Consider the following 20,829-nt stretch of genomic DNA (forward strand, 5'->3'; position numbering starts at 1 on the left):
GCGAATAGTTTTGATGAAATCAATTAACGGGAAGTATGTTTTTTTAAAAAAAACTTTGATATTGACCAGATGGTCCTGTACATTCCTATGTAAAATGTTTGTTTTTGTGAAGAATGTTTTCTCAGATTTCAAGGTCATCCTCTTCATGTCAGTCTGACTGGAGGCTGTCAGCAAACCTGTAGAGCAATCTGGTAGGGCAAGCAAAATAAGGGGCAACAGACAAACTGTTGCTTGAGACTCAAAGGGCCTTTACTTAGACACATAGTTGCTGCCCTGTCAGTGGTGTTCTGACTTCTAAAAAGTTGGTGTTGCAAATAATACCTTATGAGAAAGACGTGCGACGATTTGCCTGTCTGACCATTCGCAATCTTGAAAAGGGGTTCCAGCTACTTATTGGCAGGTTTCATGAACCTATGAATCTAAAGAGCTACTTTCAGTTTATTATCGCTTGCTCAAATAAATATTTGAAGACCTTTTGACTTCAGTGCCAAGGGAAATTGCTGCCTAATCTCATGGATTACTGCTCTGATAGACTGATCAGGTCCCAAGTGAAAAGGAAGTCTCTCTGAGTGGAACTGTATTGGTGCTTGTATAATATAGTTATAATATAATGTATAATAGCCTGAGCTTTACAGAGAGGCAGAGAAATCCATCAGGATCTGCAGTCCAAAGTAGACAACATCTAGACCTCCAAGACCACAAGCATTGCTAGCTCCTCTTTGGTAGAGTTCAGAGCATCTGCATGATCTGAGGAGGAGGATGGATCTTCCTTCTATCTGTATTTTTGTTACAAAAGGTACATTTACTTTGATCTGTTTGATATGCTATGCTTTCAAGAAGGTACCAACAGCTTGAGAGGGACAAAATTATACTGTTGAGTTCTCACAAACAAGTCTGCCTTGTAGCCAAAAGCAAAACTTCTTTTAACTCTCAATAGATAGCACTACTACTTCAATTTTAAAAAATAATAGCTATTGGAGTGGGAGAGAAAACACACAGAGAAGGCAATTTTGCAAGTTGTGTTAAACATGTAAAACTACATGTAATATAGAGGGTAATACTTAATTATGTAATTCTTGGCTGTCCCCTATTTGTGATTGGGATCCAGCATCCACCACAGCAACAATTGTTACACAAAAGGAAGGGAAATCATTTATTAAAGCCTGGTCATAAATGCTTTTAAATTACAGAGATGGCATGTTGTAAATCACAACTCAGTGGACAATTGGATGGATAAAGACAAGCAGACGGACGAGCACAGGAGCAATGCTATAACATTAATCTTCCTGCTGCTAGCCATGAGTTATCCTGTCTTTGTAATTTTAAGATGCCGGGTGTAGCAATAGACCTTCAAGCCCTCAGGGTTCTCTTAATTCTCTAAATGAAGGAGATTATTTTCTATTATACTGTATTTCACAACCCACTTGCTGGTATGGATTCCTTGAATTGTTACAGACATGTGTGTATTGCAAATTAATTCACAAACCGATCCATGTTTACAAGCTAATTATATGGCTGAATAAAATGAATTTAAATACACTCTTAGCAGCAACCTCATGGTGGGAATAGCATTAATGCTGATTCTACAGTTAATCATCTGTAATCCAACTAATTAAATTTGGTGCAGTGGAGAACTTTAGCCAAGTGGCTGGCAATTTGTATTAAATTCTGACAGTGATGGATAGTTTCAGAACAAATTAAGGCTGACTAAGACATTTTTTTCTAAAGTACCTGAGCCGATTTGAATTAAAACAAACTAGAGGCAGGTTTGGACCAGTTAAGCCTGCAGGGACATTAATGAAATCATCAGCATTAAATTGTTCCTGCTTTGCTTAAAATAAAAACATCCAGCGAACAGCTGAGATCACATCATAAGAAATATTTTTTTAAATACATTCTGCACTAAGTGCAAAGGACTCAAAATAACCTGTGTAAAAATAAAAAATAAACGTCTTTTGTATGTTATAATGTTAACCACAATTCATGGTGACAACACATAGGATATTCAGTGCTGCACTTAATCATTTTAGGGAGACATAGCATGAATGGATAGCTTACATGTATTTAATTGTTGCTTTTCTGGGAAAATTTCTAAAGCAGATTCATTTATCATGCTCAGCAGCTTGTCTATAGGTTTGAAATGACTGCAGACTATTACTGAGAAACAAAATCATGTTTATCTCTTGATTCCTAAAAAAAAAATAGCTAATGTTAATTTAGTTTCATGTCAAACATCAGAGATGTACATAAAATGATTGATGTTACATGGAAGTGTTTAAGGAAACGACGTATTGACATCCAAAAACCCACTTCAATTCATTTGAAGCGAAATGAGTCTTTCTAATTTGACTTTCAGGTGTTCTTAAAGTCCATGGTTTCCATAGATGTCAGTGAGCAACTGCTCAAACCAAAAAGTTTGTATGAAAAGATCTGAAATATTGGTGTCTTACCTCTCATAATGCCTGCGAGTGCATGTAGCAGCACTTGTGCTTCCAGGATTACCACCTAATTCATCATAAATATGTTTCCATTGACGACGTGCAGTTATCTGTCAAGATTACAAGTAAGTCGGCATTAATTGACAACTCTGGACTGATGTTCTATTCCTGACAGTGTAAACAGGTGAAGGGAGTCACTTCAGGTTACCCAAAGTCATTGAGTCCAATTCTCAAGGTGAATTAATGATGTGAAAATGCAAGTGTACAGTAGGAATTGCAAATGCACGCAATTAACAGCCAATGGGAAGGATTAAAAAATCATCTGTAATCACTTGTAACTGTTCACTTACAAAATGTATTCACTACGCTCCATAGTAAATTCGGTGAAGCACTTTTGAACGATGTGATAAGCTTCTACATCAAATGCGAGGATTATTTCATATTTATTTATTAATCCTTTATATTGCTTATTAATTACAAAATTGAAATGACTGCACACATATGCTTGCAAATTGGACCCTATTTAACAGGGGCAGTAACTCAAGTGGTAGGTCACTCAACTTGAAGAATCACAGGTTAAAATTCTAGCCCATAAGTCAAAATTCTAGCCTCAACTATTCTTTGAATTTCACCTCCTGTTCTGGTAAAATCGTCTCTCATTGTTTGAGAAAGCAGAGAAATCTGCCCCATCAAAGTCCATTTTCTATAAACCAATACTGTGTGCCATTAACAGAGGTCATGGAAACAAATAATAATAATAATCCTTGCATTTGTTATTGTGCATGTCGTTAAGAGTCTCATAATTTTTGTATTGCTCCACAGAATATACTGTAAAGTTAATTGATTGTATATTTTGTGGGTGAAATGCGACAGCCAATTGTGCACAGCAGTGTCCCTCAAACAGTCATGGATAGAGTGACCAAAATATTATTATTATTAATGAATCATTATTATTAAATAGTCCGAAGAACCCTGTACTCCTGACCACTGGATACAGAAAAGCGATGAAAGGGATGGATGAACAGGCATTTCGTTCAAAAAAAAATCCACATTTTCTTTCTTTTTTAATTCCCCAATTTTCTTACATCTACTTTCTACTGATCCTAAGTCTCCCAATTGGCACAGGCAAGTTGACTAGCCTCAGTTAATGTTGTACTGTAATTGGCCACTAGGAGATGCGTGAGAGCAACTCAGAATGTCTTGTCAAACAATTTCCTCTCCTTTGAAAATCATTTCTGCTTTGCTCACCCCTCCAAACATTGGCATGGCCTAGTTAAAACTATGCATTGTGTGGGAAATTTATAATCGTCTTGTAGAGAATTACCAATAAGTTCTTTGAGACATTTCAACATGATGAGGTGCTATAAAATGCAATTTCCTTTTTTCTTAAAGTCAGACTGTGCAATTTCACAAACATTTCATCATATGACTAATGTAAGATAATGATTTGTAATTGTATTCTTTTGAATGGAATAGGTATCTATAATTTTTTTATTTTGTCTGAAATTATTCATGATCTTAGACAGGACATGCGTCATGTTAATTGGAAAGGATAATCCCAGAACTGTACATTATTTTCAAATCAAGACTACTGAAGAGTTCTTTTAACTTTCTAAATTACATCCAAGGTAAAGAAATGTAAGGCAAATTCAAATACTGTAACATCATTTTATATGAGCTGACTTTTCTGTTTTGTGTTCAGATTCGATAATAAGTTAGTTTCCAAGTTAAGTTCAGCTCTCACTACCTCAGTTTTCCGAGTTACAGCAAACAATATCGTTATTTGACGTGCATTATTTTGACAGGATACAATTACATATGAGTCAAAATGTTACATGTTCAGAGAAGTCTCAAAGGGGAAAACTCAGCTGAACCAGAGCCTGATTTGCATAAGGATTCTGTATAAGAGTATTGAAAATATGTTTTGCATAGTGCAACCTTCAATGGAATTTCATTACTAAACGCTGTAGTGGAAAACCTATGCATGAAACCACCGAGATTGCCTTTATTAAAATAAACAAAATAATTCATCTGGTTTCTGAAGCAATTGAACCTTTGAAAGATTTCACTTGCTTCAGAATTGTGCAAAACATATTTATAGCTCGCATATAGGAAGGAGTTTTTAAAAAATATGTATTTTTTATTAAAGGGGTGACAATTTAAAATTAGTAAGCCTTAATGTGATTCATATTTCACACCTGTTGTGTCAGGCACCAAGAAGACAGATGTAAATTTTTGTCTCTATTTAAAAGACAATATGGTTGATAAATGTTTTTTTTACTTTGACAAAGCACAAAATCATTTCCAAGCCTCAAACTGCCTGGAGAGTAATTTTCCGTTCACTATCAGATTAACATTTCGACAATAGTATATCATTGCCACATTGCCAATTAATAATAATGCAAGGTGGAAAATTCTGACTCGCCTTTGACAGTGCTATAATAGAGACTCGTTAAATGTCTACACTCTGATGCTGTTATACCCATTATGAAAATATCATTCTAGAAATAACATAATGGAAAACATTTGCTGACTAGATACCAAAACAAATTCCTTTAGTCATTCAAGGTTAATAATTCTGGTTCAGCAGATTAAAAATCATTTGTAGATATCTGCCAACAACACAAAAATTATTCACTGAGATGGAATGCAGAAGTACCACATCTGGATGAATCAATATACAGGTACAATACAATGTTTTTAAGCGGCATTTCGTGATCTATATTCTGCTCCCATAAAATTCATGTGAATACGTTAGGCATTTGCCTAAAATGTATTAACATTGAAATATGCAGAATGTAAGTCTTAGAGATCTTACATTGACTAATCAATTCCAAACCATTCCACTGAGATGTAATCATTCTGACTGAAAAATGTAGATTTAGATTTGTTTCCTGGTTACTGTGATGGTTTTTTATTAATATATTGTATATCAGTTTGTCAGACAAGTCATTTACACCACCAGCAAATGGAAACAATACCCTTCACGATTCTTTAATGGCCATGACTGACTCACGTTGCAGACATTAATACTTTCCCATATTACAAACGAACACATGCCAAGTAAGCAGCCAAGTCAAAATTCTTTTCTGCAGTCTTGGCTTGCTTTCATAATTGCCCCCTTTGAGAGGTAACATGGGAAAAAATTACAGATCTCACTTATTTCTGTGACAGAGAAGCTTTACATATGTTTTCCACTGGTAGCTTTGTACAATAACTCTTAACTGCACTGAATCTGGATCTAATCTGTAGCCTCTGTGTAAAATGATTCTATAAACGTATCCTGGCTACAGTCATCATAAGAGTTTATGATAGGCTGTATTTATTTATAACAATGCAGAATGACAGACTGAATAGAACAAAGTTAAAGGGAATAATTATTGTGAGGTACTGCAAAACTTACCGCCTCATATCCTCCTAGTTTTTGAGCAGCTTGAAACATAGTCCAAAGGTTAACTGTTAGAAGGGACAATAATAAGTGTAAAGATAAGAATTTCAGGGCAAAAACGCTTCCATTTTCAGACTTCAGGAAAAGGCAGCAGTGGTAAACTTTCATTAACAATGCTACCATAGAAAAATAACATTTGAAAAATGCATAAAAATACTGTACTTGGAAACTGGCTTGTTAGGGCATGTTTAATTCCACCAATATGTAACATATTCAAAGTATTCTGAGCAATGCTGATTGTGAAACAAATACTGTTTTAAAGATAATACTTTAAATGTTCAACATTTGTTCTATTTTGCTAAAACTAAGGAAATGAAAGGTACAGCCACTGTTGAAATCATTCCACTTCATGTCTTTCTAGTAATAATATTTACATTGTAAGAAATCTTTACTACTCTGACATAGTAGTTAAGTGTTTTCAAAAATAAATGATAATGTGTAAAACAGGCTTTGGCATGTTATTTTCATCAAACAAGCATGAGCCAGCGACAATTAATGAAGGGCAAACTGTTGAGTTCCTGTGTTGGGAAACCACTACCCAAGGTAAACAGAGATAAACTTTATGGAGTAAGTCACTATATCAAGTATCTGTTGAATATTCAGTGTCACAATTGTCCACTTTTCTTTTGTATTTTGCACTTTTCCTTTGCTCTTTTTTCCTGCATTCTTCCAATGGCCATGTGTGGTTTAACGTCTAATCCTCTGAGAACTCTTTTCCTGGCTGTATATTTTATATCTGCTTGGTTACTGTTTACTAGTGTGTTCCCAACAATTTATGTGCACTTTGATAACTGTCTGCATATAAATACTCCCATTCATGTGGCAGACCTATTCTTGGTTACCTGCTAAGGTAAAGGAGCAACAGATACTTCTGATAGCTCTGACATTTTAAGCAGACACATCACCCACATATCATGTTTTTTAAAGAGATTTACCCATAGGAAAAAAAGGCTTTGCATGCATTTCAAACTCTTCCATTATGGCAACATTTTGTAAATGTCCACTCTTAACACTCTTTATAACTCTCGAAACAGTTCCACATACTGTTGAATCTGGGCTGTACCAGCATATAAATCACTGGTTGCCGATTTAGTCAATAAAAGTTGCATGGTAAATTTTGAGGATGAGAAAACTGTCTGACAGTGTGCACTATACACTGGATTTTATTGTACATATTGTAATCTTACGACTGTATCCAGTTCTTTCACATTGTTAACTGCTTTAGAATAATCTGCAGTAGTAGTACTCTGTCATGAATGTTCACACAATGGGCAAGTGCCCTGAGGTAATTCTCAACAAGCTTTAATGACATAGACTTCTCTGGTAGCACCATTAGAGCCACTACAGATCAAAGATAAAACAAATTGTACTTTACATCATCACTTGAGTTTAAACAGGGCATTCAGAGGTGATCTAAAAAACATCTGTGCAAATGTTGTTCCTTGGTTATATAGGGTTACAGGCTTAAAGCCTATTTACACTACAACAAGTTTTATTCTGAAGTGAATCTGATATGGACTTAATTATGTGGTGAAATTTCTTTAATAGATCTCGTGTACTAGTTATTGTGCTATAAAATCTGTTTTCCCATGGATTTCAAACCAACAATCATAGGTTTAGACCATACTGACACAATGAGTGCTTGTGAAGTTACCGCTTTGCTTTCCAGAATCCTAGGTTTGGTCTGTGTGCACAGAGAATCAGGTCATATAAATGCACACATGGATCGCATAAGGATCCGATCAATCATGTAATCGCCTTTACCAAAATAACAGTAGCAGAGGCCAGAAACGGAATTGTTTGAATTTCACACAATTTTGCCCCTGGCCTTTTGTTCCTGCCTATGTTCTAGTTATTTACAGTAGTTAGTGGGCTTGTCGAGTAAAGGTTCCTCCCATCATCATTATGTTACTGATCATGTCACAGGTTCCACATATGTGCAGAAATAACACTATAAATGCCTGCCATTCAGCCACCAGGATCAGTCACGCTGGATGGTTATGTCTGTGCAGGCATCTGGTGGCATGTGTGATCCAGCCACCGGTGCCTCAAAACATGCTGCCTCTTTTTTGTTCTTCCTGCTAAAGAGGACTAACCTCAGATCAGTATTGGCACCATTAAAAGTGTAAGTCCAGGGACATCAAAGTTTGACCCATAAAAGATCCCTTAAGCATCAGAAGGTGTTAGTGAAATTGTACAAAGTGGCTACACTACTCTCCTTCTGGGTATCTATAGAACTGGATTCTGTCTAAAAGTGGTGTAAGTGCTGAGCCTGATCTTGGAAGTGCATAGAGCACTGGACCACAACAATGTTTCCTGAAAACAAGTGGGCCTTGAAGAGCTGAACACAATCACCTTTGCTAGGCTGCCTTAATGCAAATCAAATCCTTTGTTTCTTGAAAAGCAAAGTACATTGAATAACATGGGGTTTCTAATTCACAAATTACACTTTTCTGAATCATTATAGTCGTTATTTATTGTTATTACAGTTCTGCACATATAAAAACATCTTTAACACAAAAGACTGATGAATCTGAGCCCATAACAGCATATGGAAAAGAAATGGGTCAATACTTGAAGTAAAGAAAGAGCAGTCAGCACCTGTAGGATTAGCAATAAAACAATGGGGCAAATTACCACCTCCTGTGCTCCAAAGTATGATCTATGGTGAGAATATATTCTAGCTCCTAAATGTAATAATTTTGACATGAATAAGCTTATAATGGGATATCACCATCTAATTCCTTATTGAACATGACTTACAATCATTGAGTTCATCAGTAGGAGGAAGACCTCACTGTAACAGATTAACTGATGCAATAATGCTGAAATGGTACATGGACAAGAAAATACAGAAATAATACTCTTTATTGTTCTAAATGTTAGATATTTTAATATTATGGGGAAACACAATTTTTTGTTGCTAAATGTAGCACTTATAATTGGAAAATTCCAGTGGTCAACACTTAGCAGCAAGAATAACTTCTTATTCTGTTGGTAAACAGTGGGATACCCCCAGATAGGCTGAATATCAGTCAGATGTGCAAAATGATGTGGCTCAGATGTGAACTGACTTTATCAGTTCATCATAATACATCCCTCATGCAATGTCGTACTGATTGATAAAAGTGTACTCTTGAGTTGGAATATTCTTAAACTACTGTAGTGCTGTTACTTCTACCACCTGATTTGGTAATGGATCAGTACTCAGTACAGATATAATACTTTTTCTTGTCCTAAATGTTAGATATTTTAGTAAAAAAAATTACACATACTTTGTTTAAATCCAAGATAAGGGATCCGTTCTATTGGAGTGCTTCTTTCCTTCATGTATTTGTAGAGTTCAACAAGGAAAGCCTGCTCCTCTGCTCTGCACTCATCACCTGATGCAGTCTTTGTTTTTTCATGACTTGTGATGTTTTTGCAGTTGCTGTTGTTATTTTTGGGTTTTGCCATCATAGCTTTAGACTCACATTTTGACTGAGAAATAAAATAGGCAGAATTTACAACAGCAGCAAAATTTTCCATTTGACGTTTTCTACATAAACCCAAGTTTCATTATGCAGTGTAATTTCCTCAGGATTGATTTGACTGACATGACATCCATCAATGATATTTTGAACACAATTGCAGCCAATAAAAGAAAAAAAAAGCTGGGACTTGAATTAGTTTGTTGAACGTGCATACCTTGGCAATGTTCTTTCCATCTGAATCATCATTGGAATCTTTCAGTCCATTCAGAGCTTGTGAGTCGCGTCGTTGTGAGCCGGGCTTTTTCTTGCGAGGTCTGCCCTTTAGGTTTGGTGCTGAAATCAAAAGAACCCCAAATGTTCATTTGGCAGTGTTTTTTCAGGACTGACAGGTGTTTACACTGTTACAATTGACCAATGTAAAATGCGCCAGACTATAAGCTACCCATTTCCATTCTGAACGTGAAGTGCAAAATCTCATGAAAATTTCAGGTACCAAAGAATACACCAGAAGGGCTTATTAGAGAAAGTAGAACTCTGCACTATGAAAATGTGCATATATATATATATAAGCAACTATATATTTTATGTTAGAGGTAGCATACACAACTAAATACATAATGAAGCAAAATATGCTATTGAGAGATGACCAATCTCACAGCTGTAAACTAAAATGATACTTGGAAACCCCTCAACCTACCCACCCACCAACCAACTCACATTATCACTTTTGTTCTGTGTTTGTACTAAAATGCCATTAGGTGAGAAATTCCCATTTTCAATTATTTCCTATTTCGCTTTCTTTTCTCACTTTCATTCTGCCATTGTTCCATTATCAGTGATTTTTAACCAAATTCTTCAGTGGGCATTATAATAATAATTATAATCCTTATAATAATAATTATGTTACAGTCCACCACCACGTGGTTTCCACATGGGTTTTGGCAGATATTAAAGGTCCATAAGTCAGTCAATGGTGAGTTCTGTTTCCAAGCTTACATAGAAAGACAGGCCTGATCCACCTTCATTTATAGGTGGCTTCCAATACAAATTTTGCAAAACACCTTAGCTATATTAAACAGATCACTGTTTATTGTAGCTCTATTATAATGCTAAATTTTGCTATGAATTGCACAAATCGTGTGAAAATAATTTAATTGTAAAATGATACAGTTTTACAATATTTAGAGCTTCAAGCCTCACTTTAAGATTTGATTTACTGTGTTTTCTAATCTTTCACATATGTCAACCCTAGTAAAAGCTGAAACACTGTTGTAAACCATGCCAAATATGCTGTGTTAATACAGAGTAATCTTAGAAGCAAGGATTGTTTCATCCAACTAACGCTCTGAATCCACAATTTAAATGCAATTTGTTTCACTAGTCATCATATCGCTGTATTGATGAATCTGAACAATACAATAACTCCCAATCTGTTCTCATTCACTGACAACAATGCAAATGACATGCTCACACAGTACCAGTGCAACGCCCCAGGAATACAGTTTACACCAGGAATATATCAATTCCTCTATTTTAAATGATGAAATAAAAGGCTTCAAGTAATTATGCTCCTCCCAAAGCAGCAGTATTCTGAAGTTAAATAAGAGCTGTCTAAAAAAATTGAGATCTTGTTTTATTTAAGTCTTTGGAGCTAGACTGTATTCAATCCCAAAACGTTTGTGAGATTTGGGAACATTAATTATAGCGCTGCATATTTGAAAAGCTAAATTCATACTTTCTTTCACATAATACCATAACAAGCAACCGTGACATCAAAAGTAGCATGTAATAAGAAAGGATTCTGATCTAATTACTATGTATGTATCCAGTAGCCAGAGCCTATTCTAATGGCAGAATGTGTGGTTTAACTGTAAGCCATAATTAACAAAGTACAGATTTTAAAACAGAACTATCACAGAAATATAATTCTGTATGTGCAATAATGCCATGCAAATCTGTTGGGATGTTTAAAGACCATAAGGCTTGTATTTATATTGTAATTAAAAGAAAGCAAGTCATATAATAAATACTTAAGAGCTCTGACTTTGCTACAGATTCTTTAATCTTTAATTAGTTTTATTCAGTGTTCTGAATTATTCACCTAAATAAGTTTGGGAAAAGAACAACTTAAGGTTGATACATTATTTCTGGTAAAATGCCTACAATGCTTTATATATACAGTACTAAATATAAATTCATGGCCTGCATTAAACATCGACTAAAGGGAAATATTAGTTAATTAGGTTTGTTGTGTAATGAGCAATGTTGTTCCTTTAATTAGCAAAATCTTCCTTGTTGTATGCTACTGAGTATTCTAAGCATGTGTAACAAATGTCATTGTTAAATTTCATAGTAACTCTTAAAAATCAATGCCTGAAGAGACAATCCAATTTAAGGTGATTAATAAATTCCAAAAAAAACACTTTTGGTTTAAAATACCTTAGCAGCAATGTTAAAATATGGTGATATCTTGTATTACAGTAAAAATGAACTCTTTCTCTCTTTCCCCCAAACACATACCACATATAACTTGAGTTATGAAATGCTAATTTATTTTATTACACAACCACTATAACATGGTTATCTTTCAATTCAGTTCGCTAATGCTGTGCAGCTATTGTTGAAATACTTTCCCCTTGATTAAATACTACAACCTACAATGAGTCATTTAATATACAATACGTTTTCTACACTGCGAATTTTTAACATCCTTCTGTATAGAGGGAGGAACGAGAACCAGTCAAAGAATATAACAGACAAACAGAATAAACAGAAAAGTCTTTTACCCATTTTAGCTGAATCAACCTTGTCCTACTAGCTTCAAACATTAATATTGCAGCATGTGACAATATGCAGCATTCTGATGCACAGTAAATTGAAACTCTGGTGAATTATCGTAGCATTTCCTCTCTGCCCACAACTTCTCGCTCCCACTCAAACGCCGATTACTCATGTAATAGCAGATCACTGACAAAACAAAAAGTGGGATGGACTGCCTGGCAAAAATACTTGTGAGCTTAGCTGCTCGAGGGCCATTTGTCGTCATCTTGTCCCACCTCCCTTACAGTAAGAGTGATTTCAGTTACTGGAGTTGCTTTGCTGAGTCTGATTATGAATTAATTTGAAGAGTACTGTGTATGCATGCTGCGCAGGCTAGTTACTCATTTCTAAGAATGTGGCACAGAAAGGGCTGCTGGCTCTCAATTTCATGTGCTCCAATTTGGTATTTATGGTACATTTAACATTTTGAGTTCTGGCTCTGTGTTTTATGTGACAAATGATATATTTTGAACTTGTACACAATTTATTTTCTAACAAAATTATATGGTTAACGAAGGCAACATAGATGGATTGAAGTAGTTTGTGTGTACCTTTCAAACACATTAAGCCATAACATAAGCACAATAACAGCCCTGCTTAGCTGAACCAATACCAAAAGGATTATTAAAAAGCAGGATAACTGTTTGTTACGCTTAAGCTAGTAAATTATTGAAAGCAATGCAAGGTTTTCAGATTGTACAGGTTCCTCAGTGCTTCCTCTACCTATGAGTAAACAAGTAATTTAGTGTGTTTTTGATAGATCCATTAAGAGATTTGCTTGCCAAATAGTGCATTTTGTGATTAAATGAATACCACCAAGGAATGGTTATGTGCCAGTGGCTGAACAAAATGTCCTCCTAACGCAAATTATTTCATTTGTTAAAGACAGCCACAGATTTCACATTGAAGGTGGCAAACTTCAAAGTTCACATAAAATGCAGCAGTTTGTAAGCAAAAGTTAATGCATCACAGATAATTTCACACTCATCATGCAAACAACTGACCAGATACTGTAGTTAGTTAAAAGGAGGACAATGATTGTTTTAGCAGTTCACGAGTTAAATATTCTTACCTAAAAGCCGAAAGACTCCATTCTAAAGGTAAACTTATCTCAGCAATGTATGCCTATAAAAAGAGTAACTAAATCTCAGATTGAAAAATGTTTATTGGCCTTGTGTAAGATATCCTCTCCTGATATTTGTGAACATAAAACCCTTACCGTTTAAATATCAGGGCATGTAAATCAAGCACTGCAGCAATCTTAACAAAGGATTATTTTACAGCGAGGCATAAATTTATTCTTGCCTATTAAGTTTCACATGGTAGTGCCAGAATGTGAACAAAACAACCTCTTAATTACTCCAAATGAAAATCCAATTTAGTATCACTGGAACATGATCCCATTACTTCAGTTATTGTACTCCTTCCATAATTCTTTTGTGGACCAAAACACAGTATAAACAGTTCAATCAGTTTCCAACCATCTCTCTTTTGGGATCTGGCAACCAACATCCTGTCTCATTATGTCTATGATTAAAGCAACGATGGCAGATATTCTAAAGTAGAGAAACCTCTAAATAGCAGCACAACCACAGACAGCCACTCTTTTAATATAAGGCCTTTAATTCAAGTTTGCTTGTTTAGTTTTAGTTCAGTTTAATTAGATTTGGGAAAGATTTTAATTCTATCGCATAAAATCTTTGTTGAGCATTTAGCCAGGGTGCAAACCCTTGACTGTCCAAAGTCTTGAGGTGACCTTCTGACGTGAAAGGCGCTGTATAAATGCAAGTTTGTTGTTGTTTACTGTGGAAAATGTCGCTTGCTACAAATTCTAGTTCAAGAAATAAGATGTTATATACATATATATGTGTGTGTCCACCCTATTTAACTTATAAAGTTTATCACATTTTACCCATATTTCATTTAATTGCTTTCAGTAGTGTGGAAAACAATCTCAAATTTCATTCATCTGATGCACCTGCATTGTAGAAAATGATGGTGAGTCCAATGATATGACATTAGGAACACCAAAGACATCAGATTCTGCTGCAGGGGTTCCCAAAGGATGAATCTACTTTCAGTTCTTAATTCAATTTATACAAGCTTTATTTAATTGCATCAAATCTAAAGTGAGGTCACCCAAGGAGGGTGTGCCAGAGATTTGATATTCAGATTTAATTCATTTTGTGTTTATGTAACATACTGTTAGCACAATGGCTGTCAATGTAAGTCATCTATGAATTCACAGAAAACTTTAATTAGGACAAACTATCCTAAGCAATGCTAATACTTGCCACAGCTTGTACATAATAACGCTGAAGCAACGGTTAGTTCATTGCTTAGATTTCAAACCTGATTCAAATTACAACAAAGTTTCACTACAGTACTTCCAGACACACTGACAATTTTCTCAGAAACACGTTTCAAGTGGCTGTCAATGGAATCTGCCAGCTCAGTGGATATATGAGCAATTCTAAGGTATAATTTACTGATGTTCATAAGTGGCCTGAGCTTGTTTTTATTGTATTTTTGTCATTTCCTATAGACAATTCAAGTTTTCCTTTTTTAAATACTGTGAAATGGCTTCTGTTTAACAAATGTGTCTGGATTAAGTTCCCAAATGCCTTAAAATAATAAATGATTCATGCATTATTTTACTCCCAAGTAATGTACCTCTCAAGAGTCACATTCATAAATGTAGATAATAATTGCTACCAAATATGGGTAAGGTCTGTTATCTGAGCGGAATATTTAATGTGATTGCTATTGTATTTGACTGATTTTATTCAGTTCAGTTCTTCTAAGGCTGTCACATATAAATGCCATTTCAACAGCTCTAACTTTACAGTGGGCTGTTAGATTTCAATGACAGACAAGAGCTGCTGACAAGAAAGAAGAGTGTTTTCACTGTTTATAATTTTACACACTTAAGTGCCAGCAGCAGATTAGGCAGATGTTCAACCCTGACTGATCAAATTTACAGTATCTTTATATTTAAAAATACTAACATAAAATGTGGTTGTAATTTGCACTTAATTCAGTTCAATTGGTGATATTCTTCTTACTACTAAATCAAAATTAAATAATTTAGGTCTGCAATATGAAGAAATGAAATGTGTCTGTAGACATTATCTCTCATTTTAATTTCAGATATCCAATCCACAATATAACGTCGTTTTTGCAAATAATGTATGCTGCATATTTTGACATGTGCTAAAGAAAGACACCATTCATACAGTTATATGGTGTGTTGGAGAGGATTAAAGTTGTGGTGCACCTTAATTACTACATTTTAAAAAACAAACTTCTCAAATGTATTTACCCATTTAAATTAATATTCCAAGATTCATGCTGGTTGACATTCTTGTGTTTGCTAATTTTAGTGACAGTGTAGAAATTTGTACAAAAAGGTTTAAAATATTAGGAATTTGATTGAGTGCTGAGTGCTATTGTTAGCATTCCTACCCCTCAGGGTTAAAATCTTTAGCAAAATAGAAGAAAAAGGTTGGGTGCAGTGGCTATAGGTGGGTATAGCATATGGAGAAGGCTTACACTCACCAAAGTCTGAAATTCCACCTAGTTTTAGTGTGTGATTCCATTTTCTATGATTGTATTGAATCGTGAAAAAATCATGAATTTAATCTTCATTCAGATGCCAATCCTTTTAGGTACTGTGGGAAAACCAATCAAGGCTGGATTGAAGAATTTTCCACAATTCTGAGCAATCTTACATTTTCAGACAAACAGTCTTACACTCTTAAGACTTGGTGGAATTTCAGCTAACACCAAGGCTATGACTGAGGTGTAGCATCTGATCCAGACCTAGAGAGATTGTCCAACATTAGGCCTGCACACTTAAGGTCATTACTCCTTCAACTGTTATGCAACTCTTGACATTCCAGGCACTCACAGGGAACCTCTTGCGAGCCAGGTTGCATTAGAGAGCTAATTGAAACTCTGTATTACCAGGCACTCACTACATGAACCTTAGCAGCAAACCTGGCATAAAAGACATCAGACAGATATAAGAAGATCTCATTGGCTGGTGTTTGGGTGACTTTTATTTTAGGTACAATTAATAATGATAATAATAATAACAATCCTTGCATTTGATATAGCGCTTTTCATGTCTTCTAGACATCTCAAAGCGCTTCACAGAATATACCGTAAAGTGAATTGACTGTATATTTGTGGGCGAAAAAGCAGCAGCCAAATTGCTCACAGCAGTGTCCCACCAACAATCGTGGATTGAAGTGACCAATTTATTAATTATTATTTTTATATAATTACAAATATAATTACAAATGATAGTGTGCAAGGTGTATTAAAATAAACATTTTTTTTCAGTTGTGTAGCACTGTGGTGTACTGATTTGATGCGATTCACTCCTGCGTTGACTCCTTGTGTGCCTTGAACCGTTCCTTGCCAGTGTTGTACATAACTATTAGCTGAAGCTTCATTGAAGAGAGATAAGGGTGGATGGCTGACCAGCGAAATATGAACAGAAGGCAATATGGAACACCCTACAAGTGTTTGCAACTAAATAGATCTGTATCAATATGACGGCAAAGAACTATTGATAACATTGGTGTGATATTCTCACAATGTCTACTAATCTGTGTGAGGAAAGAATACAGTAGCTGCATATGTGGCATGTTGGATCTTCCAAAGGTGTATGTGTGCATGCGCTGCTCATTTCAAATAGTGGTGCTGACACTACATGTTCTGATGTGTGTAGCTCTTGTCCTGCAGCAGTGACACACTGGGTTCTCCATGTTCTTTGAAGAGAGCAGATGGTAGATTATCAGTACAAGTGTTCACAGTTCTATTTGCATAATTGCCTTGCACTGCTATATAGCATTGCGATTGCATGCACAGTATTGCGATGCTCTTATGCACAATTAATGTATACGTTCTTGTACCATATACTGAACTGGAAATATCCAATTTCAGATATTTGCAAATCGGATTCATTGAGTGAAATACAATTTCTGATTTGTACCCCCCTAGTTAGCAAAACCTGAACCCTACTAATCTCAAGATAGCAAAAGTCATTTTGTTGCCTTGTGCTATGATGCTGCGAATCTGCAATTAAAATTATTGCAATGATCGAGTTTCAAAACATTGCAAATTAGGCGCCATTATCGGAATAACACAGCACCAGTCTCATGTTCTTCTTCTCTATGTCCATCATCCCTATTCCTTCAAAGATTTTGCTCTGAATAATTCCACTGTCCTGTTCTCTTGTGATTTTGGTCATTTGAAGTATGGAGCCCTCCTCCAGTTGCTTCTTCTACTGCACCAGTACTCAACTACTGAAGCACATGTCAATAGCTTCATCAATATGAGAATTGATTTTTCAACTGCTTTCCTCACTGGTGATCCTGGCTCCACATTTCGTAATTATCAACCCTTTCAGAGCTCTGTTGTCCAAAGTCCATCCTGCACAAGTTCCTGCACACAAATCCCCTGCTTCCCCAACCATCTTTGCCAATCTCGACTGGTTCTCTGTCATTCTGCCAATCAATTTCATGCCGACATATCCAACTCAGTAGATTCTCCAACTTATGTTCCACCCCAATATAAGACATACATATCATTTACAACTTCAATTTTGTTTTAAGATGCAAAATACTTCAAGACTTATCATCCTTCACAACAATGTTTCTCCTTTACCTTGGAGCTTTTCTTTAAGCTATACGGATTTCATCCAATACATTGTAAGTGCTGTCAAATAGGTCCATAACAGGTGCCTCCTTTATACTTTGCGAGTGGGGAAACCCATCTCCCTCAGTAAAAATTCCATGAAACCATCCCATTACCATATCCATTAGCACTGGCAGGGCTTTATCCATACATCAGCTGTTGAGAATTTGTCTTTCCAATATTTTTACTTTAAATTCTACACTCCACAGCTGGATTCACAGATTTTTCAAATTTTATAGCTTCAAGTAGCTTGTTATTGCTTCAGAAGTGAAATAGTAATTACTGCAAGTGCAGTGTCATTAATGTTAACAAAATTCACATTTCTTTCAAAGGAGATATACAATGCTGGGTATCATGCTATTTCATTAACACTTTGTTACGCAATTGATAAAAGAGGCTCTTTTTCCAATTTATATGAAAAGAGGAAATTGAACATCTGAATGAGAATAAAGGACATGACTCACCTGTTACATAAACAAATTCAGATTGATTTTTAAGTGTATGGGAGTGATGTCTATTTTATTGTAATGTGGGCTCAAATTAGACGTAACATAACACATTTTATCCATCCAAGTAAAATCACATAAACCAGTTATTTGAATATTTCCATGGTGCCACTAATCAATACAGAATTAAATAATATGATTCTGTGCTTGAGGGTAAATTTGTACAAGAGCTAAAAGGACACACAATATACTTCTAGGATTAATATCTCTTCTAACTTCTAAAGATTAATGTACTGAGTCAAATGAAGTGGATATCAGGTTTATTGATCTTTCCCAGCAAAATATCCAGATCATAATTTCACAAAATCAACCAAATTTATAAAATAGCCCCAAGTATTAACTGCGGTGAATAGGCCATGTTACTGAACGACTGCAAAGGCTTACCAAACAGTAGAATTATTGTGCTTCATTTTTGTTACCACTCTGATCTGGGCCCGAGCATTTGACCAGATCTGGTTGCGCTTATACGAGATTCTCAGAAAAGCACAGTTTCTAATAGTACCCCAATCATTCAATTTAAATGAACATACAAAGGAAACAAACACTAAACAATAGCTTCCAGGTTGAAGAAAATGAAGGCAGAATTTGTGACAGTTTATGATGTTGCCTAGGTATTAGCTACAAATGACATTAGTATTTCTAACATTACCCTCTGATGGCAAAATAATATTTTAATTTTAAAAGTATTATAATGACATTGGCCCCAGACAAGTACATATTAATTCAAAGCTGGAATTACTTTTGGAAAAATAGATTTTCTGGAATACATTTCTCATCCATTAGATCATAACTGACCACATGAGGGTTTAATATTAAATATAGGCCCATATTATGACTAAGCTGCTGTGGTTATATTGAGTCAGGGACCATTTTATACCAAATAGTCCACATACCTCAACATCCAGTCCTATTAATTTACAAGCAGCTGTCGTCATGTGGTCATCGTAAAATGTTTAGAATCTAACATTTTGTTGAAATCGATTATACCATAATAAGACTTCATAGAAGAAAAAGATGTATTTTAAACAGTACATCTCGTAACTTGCCCAAATGATGCATGCAGTATTACGCTCCCAGACAAAAAAAAATGCAGACAGAAAATACTCAGCTGGAGTATGTACTTAAGAACTACTAATACAAGCCAGGGCACAGGAACTTTGAGGAGCCAGATTTAAGGAAATATCTAAATGTCCTCAGTTTGGGTTTTTCATTGAAGCTCTCAATTGCCCTCTAGTGTCAGCCTTTTATCCTGTTAAACAACAGAAAAGTAATTGCTGTTTTCTTTTATCCAATTACTGAAGTATTATTTCACTTGGATTTTGTGTTGAAAACATACCACGGGGGAAATTTACCTCAGTTACGTGTAAACAGTGAAGCATTTCCTTCTGGATAAGCAAACAGTAAAGCTCAGTGTCTGGTTAAAAGCTTAAAAATGGAGTTAGTCCCTAAATAGTAGATTAACACATGCTGATTCAATTTAGCTTCATAAAGTTACCTCATTTGAAGCAAAGTTCATTCATGTTCAAGATTCCAGGAACACTATGTTAGGAATACAGTAATTGAAAAACATTATGCTAATCTTTAGCAGGTTTTATTATTTACAACAGGCTCTGTAAGTAGGGTTTCACTCAATTACATGCTGTAGTCAGGATTTTCTTTAATTACTACATTAAAGACCGTAGTATAGTTTTCTGTTGACTTTCTTAAACCCCTGGACTCATTCCCTATTGACCTTTTTTCCAGCTAAATCAGCAGTTAACATTCCCATTGAAAATACTGTCAAAAAAGGTTATCGGTGAAAGAAGATTAAAATTCAGTCTTTAAAACAGCATTAAGATCGCTATTGTTTGTTAATTAATACATTTCAACTAAAAAACACAACTGCTTAAGTTCATGTAAGAGATCTTTGTTAGACCAAACAACCCCTCCCTATCCCTCAGCTGAAGACATTCAAAGCCCCATTCTAGATCATAGATTGCAAACTTCAAAGCTCAGTGTCATTGTAGATCTATGCAAAAGTTAATACTTCACTAATGTGTTGTGCATCGCTGCACAAACCATGGTGGAGAAGTTAACTAGCAGATTAGCAATTTTTGCTAAAGATTTTTGGGCTCTGCTGGTAAATGGAAATTTTAATTTAAGAAGTTCCTGGAAACTTTGTGAAGCTGTGTTTCACAACTACGCAAGACCTCTTTAAAGAACACTTTATACACTGCATTTGAAATAGATATTACAGTGAGTTGTCCCATAAGCTTATTTTGCTCGAGGCATTGGTGGAAAGACTCATTGAGGCCACTGAAATGTGTGGTATAAAATCAATAAATGACTTACAAGCTGTGGCTTACTGGAAAATAAACCGTTTGCTGACATCAGCATATCGTGGGTTATACAGTCCTGATGTCACTCAGTGGTTTATTTTCCAGGAAACTGCTGCTCTT

At 35.3% G+C, this 20,829-nt stretch overlaps 1 protein-coding gene across 1 annotated transcript in view; it reads right to left on the reverse strand.

Moving 5' to 3' along the window:
• The window catches only part of arid5b (AT-rich interaction domain 5B), an 88,273-nt gene that overhangs the window by 19,243 nt on the left and 48,201 nt on the right, over window positions 1–20,829 (reverse strand). The window contains exons 5-8 of the mRNA XM_042336686.1: window positions 9,574–9,692; window positions 9,162–9,366; window positions 5,842–5,894; window positions 2,451–2,548 (exon numbers count right to left, since the gene is read on the reverse strand). Of these exons, the coding sequence (XP_042192620.1) occupies window positions 2,451–2,548; window positions 5,842–5,894; window positions 9,162–9,366; window positions 9,574–9,692 (475 nt within the window). The remainder of the gene's footprint in view (window positions 1–2,450; window positions 2,549–5,841; window positions 5,895–9,161; window positions 9,367–9,573; window positions 9,693–20,829) is intronic.

The sequence above is a fragment of the Callorhinchus milii genome, unplaced genomic scaffold (genome assembly GCF_018977255.1).
Source record: "Callorhinchus milii isolate IMCB2004 unplaced genomic scaffold, IMCB_Cmil_1.0 Scaffold7, whole genome shotgun sequence".
NCBI lineage: Eukaryota > Metazoa > Chordata > Chondrichthyes > Chimaeriformes > Callorhinchidae > Callorhinchus > Callorhinchus milii.